Source organism: Gloeophyllum trabeum, assembly GCF_000344685.1.
Source record: "Gloeophyllum trabeum ATCC 11539 unplaced genomic scaffold GLOTRscaffold_00017, whole genome shotgun sequence".
NCBI classification, from domain to species: Eukaryota; Fungi; Basidiomycota; class Agaricomycetes; order Gloeophyllales; family Gloeophyllaceae; genus Gloeophyllum; species Gloeophyllum trabeum.
The window spans coordinates 697,690-716,156 of NW_006920426.1; the positions used below are offsets into that span (position 1 = coordinate 697,690).

Consider the following 18,467-nt stretch of genomic DNA (forward strand, 5'->3'; position numbering starts at 1 on the left):
TCATACAGCCTCGGCTTCGAGACAGAATTGCGGAGCAAGTGCCACTCAACATGCATCTACGGGGTCAAGAGGATATTAAAGTATACATACGTGAATTGTTCGCATGTCGTTGGGGTGGACAATGCTGCACATATGCTGTATCCGCAGCATATGTGCGGGACACGGAGCAGACTTAGTGGAATACCTAAAAACTTACATCGGAGTCTTCATAGGTATTCCACTAAGTGTAGCCCCAGGACGCGAGACTGTGGATTGCGGCGTATTGGAGCCCGGCGTTGTGCTGGGCCTGCTGGCATGCAGCAGAACCGTGGTGTCGACCCCATACTTCTCGCTCGATCAACCTGACTTGCAATGTTGACACGTTGTTCAAATCGGGACATGTGGCAGTGCTCTGGAGGACAATCTGCCATTCATTGGAACGGAAAGGGACAGAAAGGGCATAAACTACTACAAAGGGCTACAAACGGGGGCAAAATCACCGGTTTTGACTGGGCCTTAGTGACCGACACTGTAGCATGATGTGGACCATCCGGCATATGCCGCGCGCCCTGCCACATGACACGCTAATTGCCGATGTCACGGTATGTCACACTCCGGTAACCCATACCTTTCTGGGTCCATGGACCGCTATGGGTTATGGGAGAGTCGACTGTAGTCTCAAGGTAATTTGGTTGCCGGAGCTTGCCTGCGGCACCACAATTGACCATATTTAGTCGAAATAGTACAGTACCGTTTCGTGAGGTACCACTTGACACTAGTCCATATTCCACGTATCACTGTCGAACATCTGTCGTCTATAGAGCTTATGAAATTGTTGACTCGGAGCGGTGTGAGCCCATTCACGCTTTAGGAGGAAACGATGTGGCATCTCATCCATGTCGGGTTTGGCCCGTGACCCTGAGAAAATTGATCTGTGGCTCAAGTTGTGGTGTGGCTGCCGCGCGATCTTGAACTTGAACTTCCCACTTTTCCGGCCAAACAACCCTCATACTCTCGCTCTCTCGTGTAAGTTTCTGCGACTATACGTTATGGAGAGATCGTCGTCTGGCGGCGCCGAACGGGCAGGGGGTACGTGTATATATGTGCCTTTCAAGTCCTACTCCGAGGCGATGACCCATTTACGACGTACAGGTGATCACGATCAAATGACTGGAGGACCTGTCATCGGAGACGGAATGCCTCTCCAGACCACCTTGATATTCACTCTTCCTCGGAGTGAAAGAAATAGGAGTGTAGAAACAGTGACTCGGCCCTGGGCACCAGGTAATCTCTTAATGCTCAGCATCAGTAGCTTCGGGTCATTGATAGGAAGCGATGCAGCTCCAATTGACAGGATACCCGTGGAACTTCTGTCAATCATCATGATTCTGGCTGTTCCTCAGTTTGATTTTGCCTCCCCGGACTGGGATTTTCTTCCGAAACTCGAACGGAGTATGAGTGATATCTTGGATCTCACTGCAGTATCTCGCCGGTGGAGGCAGGTTGCTGAGAATACACCACAGCTCTGGAGTTGTCTTCACGTTCGAGCTCATGAGTCGAAGATAGAGGAATATTTCATGAAGACCTGGATGTCTCGTTCGAGGGCGGTACCACTCAGCGTCTCCTTTGACGGCGACACAGAGGAGCCAGATTCGGAATGTTTCAACCTCCTCAGAGGAAATCTGCACCGCTGTAAGCATCTGCAGCTTGACGCCCCTGCACACATGATATCCTCGCTTATGAGCGGGTCGTTCCCGCACCTGGAGACCGTACGACTTCTTAACCGCTACAAGGAGCAGACACTGGCACTCAAGGACCTCTCATTGTCCTCCGCTGCCCCAGGAATCCGACTCGTCTATTTGCAGGGCATCAGCTCTGACTTTAACACCAAGTCCTTTAACTGGTGGTGTGTCACGGAGCTCATCCTTGAAGCCACCGGTCTGGCTCTCATGCCTTCCATGACTGTAATCGCTGAGTGTACCAACCTTCACATCCTGCGACTCACCTTCAACAAACTCACGGAGGAAGATGCGAAGCCCTATTTTGATGACAACGACGGGCCAAGGCCCCGCTGCGAGAAACTGCATACCCTGGAAGTCAAGGCGCCCGACAGCTACTTGGACTTCTCAGTATTCATCTGGTGGCTCTTCCTGCCTGCTTTGCGCCGATTAAAGCTGTACGGCTGCTTCGTTCTTTATCCTTGCCTGTTGGAGATGATTCCAAGGGATGGATGCTTGCTCGAGGAGCTAGTCATAGATCATGATGCACCAGACCCATTTACCACAGAGGAGGAGCATCTCCTGACATTCTTTAAGTCCTTACCAGACCTGCGGACACTCGAAATAATTGGAGGAATACCCGATGCATTCCGCACGGATATTGCCAAGCGCCTGACGTTCAAGCCTGGACGACCTCGGAACGACTATCTTCTTCCGAAGGTGGAATCGATGAAGATATGGGGCCTCGGCGGATGGGCCAGCTACTGGGACATTCAAAAAATGCTTGAATCAAGAAGCAAAATCGGGGCGGAGGCTCCGGCGACGCGTTTAAAGTGCGCAACGATCACATCCCGCGGATATTCACAGAAACACCGGTGGGACCTGAAAGCAGACGGGCACATCATCCATGATGGATGGCACATTCAATACGGTTTCCTGCCCTTTGTTCCTACTTGCGAACCGCGATCCCCCGGTGATGAAGATGAAGTGGTACATTCGACACTGGCTGTCACACCTTCCCCGCCCCCCGAAATTGACGCAGATCTCTTAGATTGAATTGCGGCAACTGGATTGAGGGAGGCACTTCTTATACGTGTTCTGGACACTGATAAAGCATGCGAAAGCCTTTTTCTTAGAAATGTGTTTTAGAGTAGTGGTAGCATACTCCTAACCGCTAGTGGTGTCTACGATAGGAGCAATGCGGGGCTGAAACATAAGAATTGACGAATTGCATGTGAGCAGAGAACTTGAAGGCGAGAGAGGGACGGATAAGAGTGCGAGCCACGGCAATGTCGTAGTGAGAGCGCAAATGCGAGAGTCAGGGACGAGAGTGCGTGCGACGGACGCGCAGAGAGCGCGACAAAACCATATATGTGCAATCAAGAGAGGGGTGAACGATAGCATGTGGGCAGGGGCGAACATCCCTTGCCTCCAATCACTCGAGGAACGCTTCATCTCCGTCGACACTAGTACCTCTCGTATCCCTTCAATCCGGTGACTCGAAGCAGCCACTGGACTCTGGAGGGCGGGCTTACATCTCGAGAGATGCTCGGCTGCCGCGTCGTCCTAAGGCGTATATCCTGGCGGGGAGGTCGCTTTGATGCCATGAAAAACGGGGACATGAATTATAATCGCCTCAGGCAGCGGTCGTCGGGAGACTACGCTATACTGACCGACGGTGCGTCAGTTCTTGGCAGCGTGTCGCCTGGTGGGTCCTAACGGTATATGAGGATGGGGGCCCCAGTGCGACATACACGCGTCCTTCGTTTCGCGGGCCGCAGGATGCGACTTCGTCGCCGGATTGCTCTTGCCATCCAAGAGATAATATCCGGGGGACGACGCCATAGTCTGTGTCACCCCCGTCGGATTAACCGACATTCTGCTGGACTCGCGAGTTCGCTCGATATTCCGGGGTGCGGCGTTCGAGATGATCATACGGTCTGGCCGCTCCGGATCGACATGACACCCCCCGTCCCCTGGGGCTGGCGGTCAATTAGCGTACTATAGAGACGACATGCGCTTTCAATTCTCCTGACGTGCATACATACCCATCTGGGGCAGAAATGCCGCACTGGATTTGTATGTACGCCTGGTTATGTTCACGATCTGCTCTCGACGACACCAGGAAACGTCAGATGTTTTCAGTACGTACCTACATGCTCTGATGAGAGGCACACAGGAGTATAGTCGCGAAATTTCCCCTGCTGCGTAGGCCGAACAGCGCGAATCACGTCGCTGAATTGGCCAGATCGACACGACGGATCCCAGACCCGGCTGAGATGGACCATAGAGACCTCGGGTGGCGGTTTGTAGATGAACTGCTGTCCAGCGTGATCGCAGCTTCCTGGCCGCCGGTGTTTGCCCCGTCTCGATGGGGAGACAATATCCCGCACGCGCAGTACTCGTACACCACTGGGGACGATGACTGGAAAGTCAGACGTCTGGATCAGATACCCGAGTGAGCACTCCATAGAGCTCCGTCGCAGCCTCCAGGTAAGCTGTGAGTTGAATGTGTTCACCAGTTAGATCCCGAAGATGGACATGCTTGGAAGGGTCCACAACGACACTGAAACGACGGCCGGAGGGCCTTGCGGGACGTTATCCGTTATGTCCAAGAGCACCTCGCATCTGTTCGTCAAGAGCAGGTCCACACGAACGTCCGGATCTGACGAGCCCCTCCGATCCGCTGTCTTCTCGGTACTTCGTGGAGTGCGATAGGTGTCCTATTTTGTCTCGTGGGAGCTCTCGACCCTCCCGAGTGTCTTGACGCGGTCCAATTTCGTCTGTCAATGCCTGCGGGTTGTGGGGAAAAAGCCTCGTGCGTGGGATTAGCACCGACGTCGCGTCTTCGAAATACAGCCTGGTCAAAGCGTGTCCTATTCGTTCTCGTGGGAGTCCCGAGACAGCAGAGTGTTTTGTTCGTAGAACTGGCACCTGAACATCCTTCAGGCTGTGGGGAAGCCGATCCTCCGAACTGAGAAGGCCTCGTGCGGGGATTAGCACCGACGTCGAGTCTTCGACTTCGAAACACAGCCTGGTCAAAGCCCTCACTCCAGTCCAGCGACCGTGATCGCGCGATGAGACCCAGAGGGAGCACTTGCCCAGAGTCCGTCCAGAATGGTCTGTGCTAGATGCTGGCCAGCCTCTTCGTCGCGATCAACGCGGCCACAACAGGCCGACACAGCTCACTTGACCGTGGCGAGTGATGACAGGGCACGCATCCACGCCATGGTGATTCTGAGAAGACTGAGGGTGGATTGCAAAAAATGTCAGTTGTGCTCCAAAACATACCCGGGAACATGATGGTGCACGAGTAAGCAGAACATGAGATGGATTTGGACGGACACGCCACAATGGCGGGTAAATCCGCGGAAAGATAGGTCTCACTGAGCGGGGACCCCGATACATCCTCTCCTCACTTTCTTCCACTCGTTCGCATCTACCATATGCAACAATCTCAGGTAGAAATAGTATACGTCTATATCTGTTTATTCAAGCACTTATTACCTGTGAAATACCAGGACAATCTGCTGTATGATCTCTACAGGCCAAAGCGGGGTGTACAGGGTCCTTGTGCCATAACCAGACTGGGACGATCCCCCATGCGGAGCAATGCCAAATCGGGACAATGTATAGGACCCGACGAGCGTCGGGGCAGGTCTCGTGAGCAGCCCACTGCCCCTATACAAACTTACAATTTCCTCCCGACCGTCACCTACGTTTTCTTTGTATCGTTGCAGAACGCCATGGACGTCGTAGAGTTTTACAAACGGCAAGGTGAGCATTGGGGTTCGCTTGGACCGCCCGTTCTCTGCTATCTCGGCTCGGCGGTTCGCATGCAGCAGTGCGTCGGACTCGTGGGCCGGTGGGGCGGCACTAGATTTGCCGCGTTTGTGACATGACGCTATCTGCGTCGTGTTTCTCTCCCCCTCGCTGCCCGTACAAATCTCCTCGACGTGCGCGCGCTCCTATTTATTGACGTCCACTATGTCGTTGACGTCTGCCGCGTCCTCCACGGACGCTTCGTCATCGAGTTCGTCGGCCCCCTCTTCGTCCTCGTCTTCGGGTCCTCTCTCATCATCTTCCGCGCCCGCGTCTGATACTTACTCCCCCTCGTCCTTCTCAGATCCGCCGCCGAGCACGACCAGCACGGTCACGTCCACTGAGTCGACGTCGAGCACGACGACCGAGCCGACTACGAGCACAACACCCACCTCGACGTCGACAACGACATCCGTTGGCCCTGGCACATCAGAGACCACCACCACCGTCCCCCCAAATACCTCCTCCACAAATGGAGACAGCACCTCGTCCGGCGGGTCAACGACGACGCCACCGCCGGGCGAGTCGACCACATCGCACTCAAGCCAGCCTGTGACCTCGATAAGCACCGTCATCCAGACCACAGTCGTGTAAGCACCCTTAGTCCGTCCGATCTTCCCGGCCTTACCTCTCGCAGCGTCACCGACCCCGGCGGGGCGATCCACACCTCCGTCTACTCCACCACCTCGCTCGTCGCCGCCGCGCCCACGGGCAACACCAACAACTCCTCCTCGTCCTCGCACATCGGCGCCATCGTCGGCGGGACGATCGGCGGCGTCGCAGGTGTGGCCGCGCTCGGGCTGCTCGTCCTCTTCCTCGTGCGCCGGCGCAGACGCTACTCCGACTTTGACGGCAACTTCGACCCGGACCGCGTCGTGAACCACACCGCGGGCGGCGGCGGCGGGGGCACGCTGCCCAACGTCGACCTGGCCGGCACGGAGATCACGCCGTACCCGATCACGCAGCCGGGGCAGCCCCCGGACATGGCGCAGTACCACAACACCGGCGTGCCGGGCTTCCTGCCCGTCGGCGCGCAGCCGAGCCACTACACGCAGAGCGAGTACACGCAGAGCAGCTACTACCCGACGTCGCCGACGAGCGCGAGCGGGCACACGAACGTCGCGGCGGGCGAGTACCCGGGGCGGCACCCGAGCCCTGGCCCGAGCCTCGCGCCGACGAGCAGCACGTACCCGACGACGAGCGTCACCGGGCGCAGCGCGAAGGAGCGCGAGGCGTTGCAGGGGCGCTATCGCACGTCGCTGGGCGTGGCGAACCCGGATGGCTTGGACACGGCGGGGGCAGGGGCGAGTGGGAGCGGGGAGGTGATTCAGCATCGGGATGGCGGGAGGTTGCCGGTGGCGGAGGAGCAGGAGGAGGGGCCGAGCGAGATTCCGCCGCGGTACGATGAGATTCCGCCGGATGAGCGGTAGAGATAGATCGCCCGTGCAAAATGGAGTGATAGATGGAGATGAGCGGTGAGGGACTGCTGCTTTTCCTCTGCTGTATACTGTTCTCCTTTCTCTTCTCACTTTCACTTAATTATCGGGACTCCTGCATCCATCCTCTTTTTCTTCCTCCCGCTTTACACCTCTCGTTCTCGTCCCCGTCTGTTTTCTTGTAACGACCTCGGCCACGAATGCATTTCTCCCTCTTGCGGCGTAGCTTGCACTTGCGTCATCTTTTTCTGTTTTCGCTACCCGCACCTGCCTGCTTTGCCATTTTCTGTTACGACCCTATGTACGAGATACATTATACTGGAATGCGGATAATATTTGCCATTGACTGTTGTGTGGTCATGAAGGACGCCACTTCCAGCTTCTCTCAAAGACGGAGTCTGTCTTGGACACACATCGTTGTTCTCTCTTCATGTCCACGCCTGCTTTGCGGTTTCGCCCACTCCAGAAATCAAGCGCAGACGCTTTCTGACTTCTGTACCCTAGACTACGCTTGGACCTTCAATTCCGTTACTTCTGCCATCCAAGACAGCCTTCTCGAACACAATAGCTCGGAAAGTCGGCCTCATTGTTCTCCACACGCGAGCCGCACTGGCACAACATAATGGTCATGGCGATCACGAAGAGCGCATCTCTCAACCCCTCGCTCGAGGAAGGCGAAGTCGAGGAGGGCAACGCGGACAGCATCGCGAGCAGCCGGGAGGGCAGCTTGACGGACGAGCCTCTGTCCCCCTCCGATTCTACCACAACAACGAGCTCGGGCGCGTCGAAATCCAAGGCTATTATGCACAAGGCAGGAGCGAGAGATGGGTCGGCCATGTCGAAATCGTCAAGTACAACCCCTACCGCAAGTTCAAGTTCCAAGCCTGTGCAGAACAGTACGAGCCATTCCCCTCCAAAACCCGCGCCGCCCGAGAATATATCCGCCGAACGTGAGCACCCTCCCCTCCCTCCCTCTTCCGTCCCGCCACCGACACGCGTGTGTATGGGGACAGTGAACGCGGCGGACCTCGAGCGCGCGAAGACGCTCGTCCTTGACCTCCTCGGGTGGGGCGTGCCGCCCGAGTACCTCGTCGACGCGGGCGTGTCGGGGCAGGTGATCTACAGGGTGTTTACGGAGCTCAATTTGAGGCTGCCGAAAAATTTGGCGGTGCCGCCACAGATGCAGAAGCAGAAGACGTGAAGTGGGGCGGGTGGTGCGGGTACGGAGAGGTAAAGTGTATTGTTACAGCAGGGACTCTGGCGCGGTACGGTCATTATGATCGTAAGTGGTATCGGTGCATGTATTGTACGCTAATTTTGTAATCTCGCAAGGGCGTGGGGGGGATGATGTGGTACGAAGGACCCGGGGAGGCAATAGACAGCGATTTCTCGCTGCAACTTTTCTGCAGCTCTTGCGGGCAAACGCGATTCCAAACACGACGTTCGGCGAGCGTCGAATGATTAGAGAAGACTGACGCACTACCAGGGATGTGATTGGGCCATCGCAGTTCGCTCAGGGACTCCACGCAGTGTGTTTGGCCGCTTCGGCGAGACAGTCGCCGTCCTGCAAGTACACCTGTGCGGACAAGGTATTCCTGGTGATGTGCGCTCCCATGCCAATGCCGCTCGCCCCGCCTGCGTGATGTAACGAGGTGCGTACTTCAACTGTCGTCGAAGTTTCCCGGTGTCGTGCTGCTTCATCGCGAGGACGGTCGCTGGTACGACCAGTCGCACACGCATACGCTCCGAAGCATTTCTGCTCCGGATGGGCATGTATGCACGTCGGGATGTGGCTAGGAAAGCGCACGTCCGTCGTCTAGCGGCTCGTTGCCATTAGCTGGGGCGGGACTCGTGCTGTCCGTCTCGTGAGCGGGGCAGAAGGTCGATTATCCTCTCCGCAGACTTTCCTCGCGGTTGACAAGCGCATTCCAGCGACGCGGCGGAGGACTCAGGACAGATTGTGTCGCGCTCGGCCCCTCACCGTCGTAGAGTCTGCTACCTACCACACCGTCGTCGGATGGCGCGCTGGGCGCACATTCGTACATTCCCAACGCACCTTCCATTCACGACATGCAACGGGTCCTCCGCTTGTGCTGTGTCCTTGCCCGGGCGAAAATCTCAAGAACTTACGTTCCCGTCGATCAGGAAAGTGTGCTCGCCTAGCGCCCGTACGAGAGGCAGTTTAGATGCGTGTTCCTTTTTCATGGCGTTCAAGCGATTTTCACGCCCTAGGAGCATAATCGCGGGACAGAAGGGCAGACGAGCATCTCTCGACATGTAAGCCCGCCCGCCGGAGTCCAGTGGCTGCTTCGAATTGAAGGGATACGAGAGGTACTGGTATTGACGGAGATGAAAATTCGTTGAGTAACTTAAGGCAAGGGATGCTTGCCCCTGCCCACATGATATTACTCCCTTCTCGGTTGCCCATATCTTGCATTGTCGCGCTTACCGCACGCCCTCTCATTCCTGACTCTTGCAGTTGCGCTCTCACTACGGCATTGCCGTTACTCGCGCTCTCACCCGTCCCTCTCGCTCACAAGCAGTTCGGCATTTCTCAGCCCCGTATTGCTCCTCGCTGTATCGTAGACACTACAAACAGTTAGAACTGCAGAATTCATATGCTACTACTACTGTAAAACACTCTAAGAAAAAGGCTTTCGCATGCTTTATTAGTCTCCTTGAAGAAGGGTATAAGAAGTGCCTCCCTCAGTCCAGGTTACCGCAAGTCCATTTCAGAGGGAGGATGAGGCGTGACGGCCAATATCGAAGGTGCCACTTCATCTTCATCACTGGGGGGTTGTGGTTCACAGGCAGGAACAAAAGCCCGGACACCGTCGAATTCAATATGGCATCCCTTATGATAGATGTGCCCATCTGCGTTCAGGTTCCATTGGTGTTTCTGCGAATGTCCACACGTTTTGATCTCTGCGCACTTCAACCGGGTCACTGGCGCCCCCTCGCTAACTAGTTCGCTTCTTGATTCAAGCATTCTTTGGATATCCCAGTAACTGGCCCATCCGCGGAGGCCATAAATTTTCATCGACTCTACCTTCGGAAGAAGATAATCATTCCGAGGGTGTCCAGGCTTGAATGTCAGGCGTTTGGCAATATCCGTGCGGAACGCATCGGGAATACCTCCAATTAGTTCGAGTGACCGCAGTTCTGATAAGGACTCGAACAACTTTAGCAGATGTTCCTCCTCGGTGGCAAATGGTTCCGGTGCATCAAGGTCCACGAGCAGCTCCTCGAGCATGCATCCATCCCTTGGAATCATCTCCAAGAGGTAAGGGTAAAGCATGAAGCACCCGGACAACTTTAACCGGCGCAAAGCAGGCAAGAGAAGCCACCAAATGAATACTGAGAAGTCACCGTAGCTGTGCCACGCCTTGACTTCCAGGGTATGCAGTTTCTCGTATCGGGGCCTCGGCCCGTCCTTGTCATCAAACCAAGGCTTCGCATCTTCCTCCCTGAGGCTCTCCATGATCAGTCGCAGAATGTGAAGGCTGGTACACTCGGCAATGATGGCCATGCAAGGAACAAGAGCCACACCTGTCACGTCAAGGATAAGCTCTGTGACGCAGGACCAGTTAAAAGACTTGACGTTGACGTCGGGGCTAATGCCCTTCAAATAGACCAGTCGAATTCTTGGGGCAGATGAGGACAGTGAGACACCCTCGAGTGCCAGTGTTTGTTCCTTGTAGCGGTTGAGAAGTCGTACAGTCTCCAGGTGCGGGAATGACCCGCTCATAAGCGAGGATATCATGTGTGCAGGCGCGTCGAGGTGGAGATGCTTGCAGCGGTGCAGATTTTCTCTGACGTACTTGAAACATTCCGAGTCTAGATCATCGCTGTAAGCGTCGAAGGATACGCTGAGAGGTACCGCCCTCGCACGAGACATCCAGGTTTTCATGAGATATTCCTCTATCTTCGACGTGTCCGTCGGAACATAGATGACTTTGAGACAACTCCATAGGTATGGTGTATTTTCAGCAACCGCTTGCCACCAGCGGGACACTGCAGTGAGCCGTAAGACATCACTCATCATCCGTTCGGGATTTGGATGAAGATGCCACTCCGAGGAGGTAAAGTCAAACTGTTGAACCGCCAGAATCATGATCTTTGTCAGGAGTTCCACAGGTATCCTGTCAATTGGAGCTGCATTGCTTCCTATCAACAACCCGAAGCTATTGATGCTGAGCGTTAAGAGATTACCTGGTGTCAAGGGCCGAGTTACTGTTCGTACACTCCTATTTCTTTCACTCCGAGGAAGAGCGGATATGAAGTTGGTCTGGAGAGGCGTTCCGCTTCCAACGAAGGCTGCTCCAGCGGTGTGTTCCTGATCACCTGTACGTCGTAAATGGAGTCATCGCCTCGGAGTAGGGCTTGAACGGCATATATATACACGCACCCACTTCTCGTTCGGCGCCGCGAGACGAGGATCTCTCCATAACGTATAGTTGAAAAAATTTACAGGAGAGACAAAGTTGTTTGGAAGTTCAAGTTCAAGGTCGCGCGGCAGCCACACGACTTGAGCCACAGATCAATTTTCTCAGGATCACGGACCTTCCGAATGACTCTCTAAGCCAGCAAAACAAGTAGATCATCAAGGGGCCTAGGGCGCTGGGGGAGTTGAGCATACCGGACGGACACTCGGCTGGCAACGTTGGACGGCCTTTAGTGACACCGGACCGTACGCGTAATTTTCCGACAAATGTGGTGAGTGTACGGAACGGGTGGTAGTAGTATATGATTGGGGTCCCTTTGCTTTGTCCTGCTGGTTGTGCTAGTGTCAGACGCTCTTAGATATCTGTCAGCACGCATCGGCTGAATGAATGTTTCAACGTAGTCAAAATCCTTAGAACCACAGCGATGAGCGCAGAGGGGATATCTACGCCCGCTGCTCTGGCACATGTAGAGTGTTGCCACAAATAAATACAAACAATCATCCGTGTGACGGAACGTTAAACATCTGAATTGTGGGATTCTAAGTTTACCTAGGTCAACAAGTCATAGCTCAAGCGCACGAAACCCGGATTCCAAAAGTCGTGATTTTAGAGCAATGGTGGATGTCGTGAAAGCGGACGGCATGGAGTGCTCCTCCCAATTTGGTGCGGCTCGTCGCTCTCGGAAATACGGTGTCAACTCATTCGTCCAATAGGTGTAGCTCCCATTGACGCCTTGCCTGAGGATCTTCTACGGGAGATCATGCTTCTAGCTCTCCCTGAGTGCGATTTGGACCATCCGGAGTGGCCCGGGCCGGGGCAGGGCCCTGTGCAGTCTCTTGGGTGGCTCAATACTCTGCGTCTCGCCGGCGTGTCCCGACATTGGAGACAAATTGCTGAGGACCACCCGCACCTTTGGAGCTGCTTCCGAGTATCCGTAGGCGTGCATCGGTTGGTGCCGTCCAAGGCACTTCACTTGACAAAGCTCTGGATGTCTCGTGCCAAGGGGGTCCCACTCTGTATATCATTCTATCTTCCCTGGGGATGTACGGAGCTGCCCCCGGGAAAGATGCAGCTTGCCGTCGAATGGATGGATCTCCTTCAGGCAAATCTGCATCGCTGCAGGAACCTGAAACTCTGCGGCCCGTCCCGTACAATATCACGACTGTCGGCATCTTCTGACATGTCCCGACTGGAGAACCTCGCGATCTTGAACACAATCGAAGACAACTCCTTGAGCCTGAAAGGTGTCTCGGCCCTCGCCTCTGCGACAAGGATCCGGCGTGTTTATCTTGAGGGGATTAGCCCCGACTTCAACATTAAATCCATCAACTGGGTGTCGGTCAGGGATCTAGTGCTTGATATATGTGGTCAAGCATTGACAGCATGCATGGATGTGCTCGTGGAGTGCCCGAATCTCCTCACCCTAAAATTGACCGTGAAATGCTTAGACAGTCGGGACGTGCCACGATGGTGGCGCCCACGGCCGACTTACGCCAGGCTGCACACACTTGACGTCGACGCGCCAGATGGATATGTCGACCTTGCGATTTTCGTGGGCTGGCTCTGTGTTCCTGCCTTGCGCTGCCTGAAAATCAAAGCAGGGATATACCTCTGGCCCCAGATCATGAGGATAGTTGAGCGAAATGCGTCCCCAAACCAGCTCCAGGAGCTCGAAGTGGACCATAACTATGACCGTCCGTTCAGCAGAGACGAGAGGCACCTCCTAGAATTCTTCAGGTGGATACCTCAGCTGAGGATTCTCAGGATGATCGGAGGACATCAGGCGTTGGGCCCGACAATCCTGGACCGCATGACCGTCAGACCCAATTCAACTCTGGGCGATGTTCTTCTGCCGAAATTGGAGACCTTTGAAGCATATTCGATAGGCTCTGGCTGCGATCCCGAACGTGTTCGGGAACTGCTCGAGTCAAGGATCAACTTCGCAGGTGATGCTGGCATCGCACGCTTGAAGAGCGCACGGGTGACCCACAAGCAGACGCGTAGTGAGTGGGAAGTTACAGAATGCGGGACAATCAAAGTTTCTGGGTATAGCGATGATAGGATTGACGGCCTCTACTACTTCTAATTCTTCGAGTGAATAGATAACGATAATTTACAAGCTATGCTCAGTTCAGTTTATCAAGGATGAAGACACATTGGCACCCGAACGGTGTTTCCCTGAGGCCTGACAGGTCCTTCTGGCTCGTCTGGGCAGCGCCAGCAGGCGGTGAGCTGTGAATCTAAGAAACGTCAGCTTCTCTGCGTCTCCGTGTTCAGGCCATCTCCAATCATATTCCGCGGCCAAGTCTGATACTTACACCTCCTCGTCCCCCTCAGATTCGCCATCGAACACTACCAGCACGGTGACATCCACAGAGCTGACGTCGAGTACGACGACTGAGCCGACCGCAAGCACAACGCACCTTCAACGTCAACAATAACGACCCCTGGCCCTGGGACCACACCCACTGCCCCTCCCCAAATACCTCCACAGCACAGGAAGGCCGCGTTCCGTCCGGCGGGTCCACGACAACGCCGCCGTCCGGCGGGTCAACGACTTCGCACTCATCATCGCCACCGGCGACCTCGATAAGCACCGTCATCCGGACAACAGTCGTGTAAGCACTCTTAGTCCTACCCGATCTTCCGGAGCCCACTTGCGGCTCTCATCCGGTGTCACCGACCTCGGAGGCGAAGGCGTCCAGTACCACTACGTTCCCCGCGCGTGCAGAGGAGTGCGAGCCATCCTGCTCCCCCGCCAAAACGCGCGCCGCCCAAAGATATATCCATTGAATGTGTGCACTCTTCTCCCTCCTCTCCACCTACCCAATGTCACACGAGCAGTGAACGCAGCCGACCTCGAGCGGGCCAAGGACGTTCGTGCTCGAGCGCCACAGGTGCAACATATGCAGAAGGCGTGACGAGGGACTGGGAGCATTGATGAGGTCTGAGAGATGAAAGGTATAATAGCAGGGTACAGTTGTCGTGTCTTAAGCGGTATTGATGCATGTGTTGTACGCCAATTTTGTAACCTCGTGAGGGATGAGGGGGAGGAGGGTGGCAGAAAATGGGTACCAATGACAGGATTTTCACGACAATGCTTTTGCACGGCTCTTACTCCTCCTCGCAAATATGCCGCGAAGACGCTGTTCCAAAGACCGAGGGCAAGAGACGCATGAGCGACATCAACCATGGTACTGGAGACTGACGCACGCTCAACCTTGACCTCTTCATCTTCGTACTCGCGACTCGCTCAGTATTCACCCCGACTGCTCCAGCTTGTGGCGGCTTCGAGGGCGAGTCAGGTGCAGTCACAAACGCCTGCAATCCATCCCGTCGTCCGGAACCACCTTATGGAACTGAATAAAGAAAGCGTACCGGGATGCATTGCGTCTCCCCTCGTGCGTCATGGAAGAAATGGAACGCCACTATCCGCGTCTACTTCGCGTTTAGATCGTGCTGGGATTCGTCTTATCACATACGCGGAACTCACCCCATATACAGGTGCGTAATAGTCTGCTGAGGACTTTGGCGATACTTCCATCTCCGTCTCCGTCTGCGCCTCGTCTGGCGGAGAAAACACAAACACGTCGTAATCCGGTTCGTCCGCGTCTTCACCCAGATTGAAGGTTAGCCTATACGGGTTCCAGTCGGCAGGGGCGTCCGGCAGCGTGTGGAACGGCACAAATTCCTGCATCGCTAGAACTGACAACGTCGAGAGCTTGGACAAGGAAGTGCGAAGGTCGGGCGGAAGGGAATCCAACCCTGCTCGGTATTTCATGCTGCGCAGCGACGTCGAGCTGTCAGTGAACGCAAATAGAGCAGATCTCGTACATCTCCGGGCTCGGCGTATTATAGTGTAAGTGTGCCTTCTTTGATGCGTCCCCCGCCCTGCCGTAACGTCCAAACCGATTGCCGTGCAGTGAATCTGTGGGTCCTCAATGTAATCTGCCGCCGTTCAAGGGTCGTATATATATGAGGGTGGTGGCAAGCAGCTCGAGATTCAGAGAATGCACCTTGGATACCGTAGTGGGAGGACAACAGCTGAACAACACGTCTCCGAGAACCACGGGAGGGCGATCAGGGCTGCCAGACATTGTTTCGCTGCGGCCGATGGGATGAGCCTTGGTCATTTATGCGTAGTACTTGCCATTCCGCGGATGCTCTGCTTGACTCACGGAGAAGCACTTGGTGGTTGATCAGTATGAGTGATCCTGAACCTCGCAGGCGCCTTCATACTGAGGACGTGAGGTACCGACAGCCCGCGATCGCGGTGAAACAGAGCCATCGTCTGATTCTCCTCTTGCACCAGCAAGCGTGAGCGGTCGAGCCAAACATATGTTCATGATCTCCGTTTGAGATCTTAGCCGACATGAGGAGTATAAGATGAAGCATCCGGCTAAATACCCACCCAAGCTCGCCTCTTAGCTTGCATATTGGATATCGATGCAAGTAAACGACGTTCCACCACCGGAGGCAACGCTGTTAGGTAGGGACGATACGAGCTCGAGGTGTATGATATCAGATATATCGACTTTCCGGTAAGCACGTGATCATGAGGCTGAGAAAGTTGAAGTGTGGCTCTCGTCTGTGGCTTGTAAAGCGAAGAGCACGGGTCCTCAGCGCTCAGCGATGGCTGATACGTCCGATGAAGTTAACAGCAAAAGCCGTACGATCTTACTGCGTGTCTTCATATACAACGACTAACTAGGTTGTAGGTCCAATCCGAGGAGAAAACCAGACGTGTGAAGGACCAGAGCTTGAAAGCGAGACCTCATTAATATCGACGACTTTCGCTAGGACGGCTGGCAGTATGGATATGGATAGTGCTTCAAAGTCAGGTAATGCTAGTATTTCTGCATTCGTTGGCCTACGAGGTGCTCACTACGGAGTAGCTCCCATCGAGACAATACCAGCAGAAATTTTAGCGGAGATAATGGTTCTGACGTTGCCTCAGTGCGATTTTGCCCTCACAAAGTGGGACGAGGACGTGAAGTGGCGTAATGTTTTGCGCCTCACCGGTGTGTCCCGGCAGTGGAAATACGTCGGGGAACACACCTCGAAACTATGGAGCTGTTTCCGAGTGGAACTCTCTGGCACGAGTGAATCGAGGGCGAAGATATATCTGACGAGAACCTGGATTTCCCGTTCTGGGGCGGCTCCGCTCAACGTATCATTTGTGCTTCCGTTTTACTGGTGCGAGCCGCCCGCGAACGAACAGGTCGTCGCGGAATGGCTCAATGTTCTCAAACCGAACCTGCACCGCTGCAAGACGCTGAAGCTCTCAGCACCTCCCAACCAGCTCTCAGGCCTCTGGACGTCCGCGAACACTTCGCAGCTGGAGAATCTTTTCATCCTGAACGAGCTCGACGACTCCATGACGCTGGAAGACGCGGAGGATCTTGGCTCTGACGTAGGAATCAGGCGTCTCCACTTGAAGGGGATTAGCCCCCGCTTCAATCTTGAGTCTTTCGACTGGTCGTCGATCACCCACCTCACTCTCGATGTTAAGGGCAAAGCCTTTCTTGCATGTATGACCATTCTCGGGGAGTGCCCTGATCTCTTGAGCCTGCGCCTCTCCATAGGCGGCCTCAAGGAAGCTCATACGAGGCGGTGGTGGAACAGGCCGCGGCCCAGGCCTACGTACGAGAGGCTGCACACTTTGGAGGTCGACGCCTTCGAGAGCTATGCCGATTTCACCCACTTTCTCGACTGGCTCTACGTTCCTGCCTTACGCCACTTGAAGATCAAAGGAAACATCTTCCTATTCCCCGGCATCATGGACATCATCACACGGGACGGGTGCGCGCTCGAGGAGCTGGACGTGTTTCAGACCGACGGGAACCCAAGCGAGGAAGAAGAAGGGCTCCTGATCGAGTTATTCGAGGCCCTGCCACAATTGCGGACCCTCAAGCTGGTCGGAGAGCATTTTGGGGCATTCGGCCCAGAAGTCGTAGAAGGCTTGACTTACGGACCCCGTTCCGTAGGGCGGCCGCTCCTCCTCCCGATGCTGGAGAACATGACGGTGGATTGGATCGGTACTTCATGCTCTGCACGGCTTGTCGAGAAAATGTTAGAGTCAAGAGCCCGTCTTGACGATGATGCGGGCGTGCCGCGTCTGAAGTCTGCTCAGGTGATACAGAATTGGACCAACGGCTTTCACCACAAGCGCCACGACTGGACGATTCAAGGGAGTGGGGAGATCAAACATTCCGGCTACACGAAAACACCATGGAGGATTGATAATTTCTGATCACCTATTCTTTGTACGGCTATGGGCACGTCAGTTCAGAGTAGATAAGTAGGTATAGTGAGAGCCACTTTCGGTTCGATTGTTGCTTGTACTAGGTAAAAGGCATATACGTTCGATGGAGGGGCTGTGAATACATTACCGCCGTGTAGCTATTTCGACGCGTCGTCAAATTCCGACATAGGGATAGTTGCAGCCAATGTACCCAGAGCTGTGTGTACACAGCCATACAGGTAAGTTGGCAAGTTGCAGCACCAGGTTGTCACCGTGGCACATCCTGGCTTGCGAGCGGCTCAGTAGGAATCCTGTCCGCAGGGCATTGTATATCTTGCCCGGGCTCCCCGCTTTCGACCAGCGCTCGAGCAACCATGAACTCATGAAGGTGAGTGCCCAACTGAGTCAAGCGGCGGCTCGTGAATTACTGCTGCTTTCTGGAGATATAGCAAATCGCATCTCGTGCGATATCTCTCTGTCCAGTCCGCTCCCATTCGGACCTAGAATGGGTGTATCCGCAGCCGAGCGCAAGTTGAAGAAGAGCCGGGCGGTTGCCACCTGACAAATCACGAAGACGGCTCTGTCACTCCGGATCAGTGCGATCTCAGTATCCCATAGGAGAACGCACGAGTCAGGATCAACCGAGAGATTTCTAAATCTCCCCAGCAGCACTGCAGTGACGCCCATAGTCACTGCACAAAGAGTTCGATAATCGTGGAGAAGAGGGGGGGAATGCACATACCGATCATCACAAGGAACCAGACTGTTTGATCTCGGATGAGGACGTGAACGAGTGGCAAGCGTCGGAACTCGCTGTCAGTCC

At 54.8% G+C, this 18,467-nt stretch overlaps 7 protein-coding genes across 7 annotated transcripts; 5 read left to right on the forward strand and 2 right to left on the reverse strand.

Moving 5' to 3' along the window:
* Nucleotides 1–1,145: 1,145 nt before the first annotated feature.
* GLOTRDRAFT_96683 (uncharacterized protein) lies at nt 1,146–2,753 on the forward strand (the record flags this gene model as incomplete). The annotated part of the gene is made up of 2 exons (XM_007872385.1): nt 1,146–1,263; nt 1,309–2,753. 2 exons carry the CDS (start codon nt 1,146–1,148, stop codon nt 2,751–2,753), a joined length of 1,563 nt encoding a protein of 520 aa, XP_007870576.1.
* A 4,824-nt stretch (nt 2,754–7,577) lies between these two features.
* Nucleotides 7,578–8,156, forward strand: GLOTRDRAFT_141255 (uncharacterized protein; the record flags this gene model as incomplete). The annotated part of the gene is made up of 1 exon (XM_007872386.1): nt 7,578–8,156. One exon carries the CDS (start codon nt 7,578–7,580, stop codon nt 8,154–8,156), a length of 579 nt encoding a protein of 192 aa, XP_007870577.1.
* A 1,515-nt stretch (nt 8,157–9,671) lies between these two features.
* On the reverse strand, nt 9,672–10,853 carry GLOTRDRAFT_133472 (uncharacterized protein; the record flags this gene model as incomplete). Its single annotated transcript, XM_007872387.1, has 1 exon — nt 9,672–10,853. The coding sequence occupies one exon, from the start codon at nt 10,851–10,853 to the stop codon at nt 9,672–9,674; it is 1,182 nt and encodes a 393-aa protein (XP_007870578.1).
* Nucleotides 10,854–12,014: 1,161 nt separating this feature from the next.
* GLOTRDRAFT_96685 (uncharacterized protein) lies at nt 12,015–13,486 on the forward strand (the record flags this gene model as incomplete). The annotated part of the gene is made up of 2 exons (XM_007872388.1): nt 12,015–12,063; nt 12,114–13,486. The coding sequence occupies 2 exons, from the start codon at nt 12,015–12,017 to the stop codon at nt 13,484–13,486; spliced, it is 1,422 nt and encodes a 473-aa protein (XP_007870579.1).
* An 831-nt stretch (nt 13,487–14,317) lies between these two features.
* On the reverse strand, nt 14,318–15,352 carry GLOTRDRAFT_118157 (uncharacterized protein). Its single transcript, XM_007872389.1, has 4 exons — nt 14,894–15,352; nt 14,779–14,838; nt 14,614–14,721; nt 14,318–14,546 (listed from the first exon to the last, which is right to left on the reverse strand). Exons 1-4 carry the CDS (start codon nt 15,179–15,181, stop codon nt 14,490–14,492), a joined length of 513 nt encoding a protein of 170 aa, XP_007870580.1. The 5' UTR covers nt 15,182–15,352; the 3' UTR covers nt 14,318–14,489.
* A 660-nt stretch (nt 15,353–16,012) lies between these two features.
* On the forward strand, nt 16,013–17,022 carry GLOTRDRAFT_101622 (uncharacterized protein; the record flags this gene model as incomplete). The annotated part of the gene is made up of 3 exons (XM_007872390.1): nt 16,013–16,069; nt 16,119–16,241; nt 16,296–17,022. Coding segments are annotated over exons 1-3 (713 nt in total), but the record flags the coding sequence as incomplete, so codon positions are not given.
* Nucleotides 17,023–17,345: 323 nt separating this feature from the next.
* Nucleotides 17,346–17,706, forward strand: GLOTRDRAFT_112572 (uncharacterized protein). Its single transcript, XM_007872391.1, has one exon. The coding sequence runs from the start codon at nt 17,408–17,410 to the stop codon at nt 17,651–17,653; it is 246 nt and encodes an 81-aa protein (XP_007870582.1). The 5' UTR covers nt 17,346–17,407; the 3' UTR covers nt 17,654–17,706.
* Nucleotides 17,707–18,467: the final 761 nt, after the last annotated feature.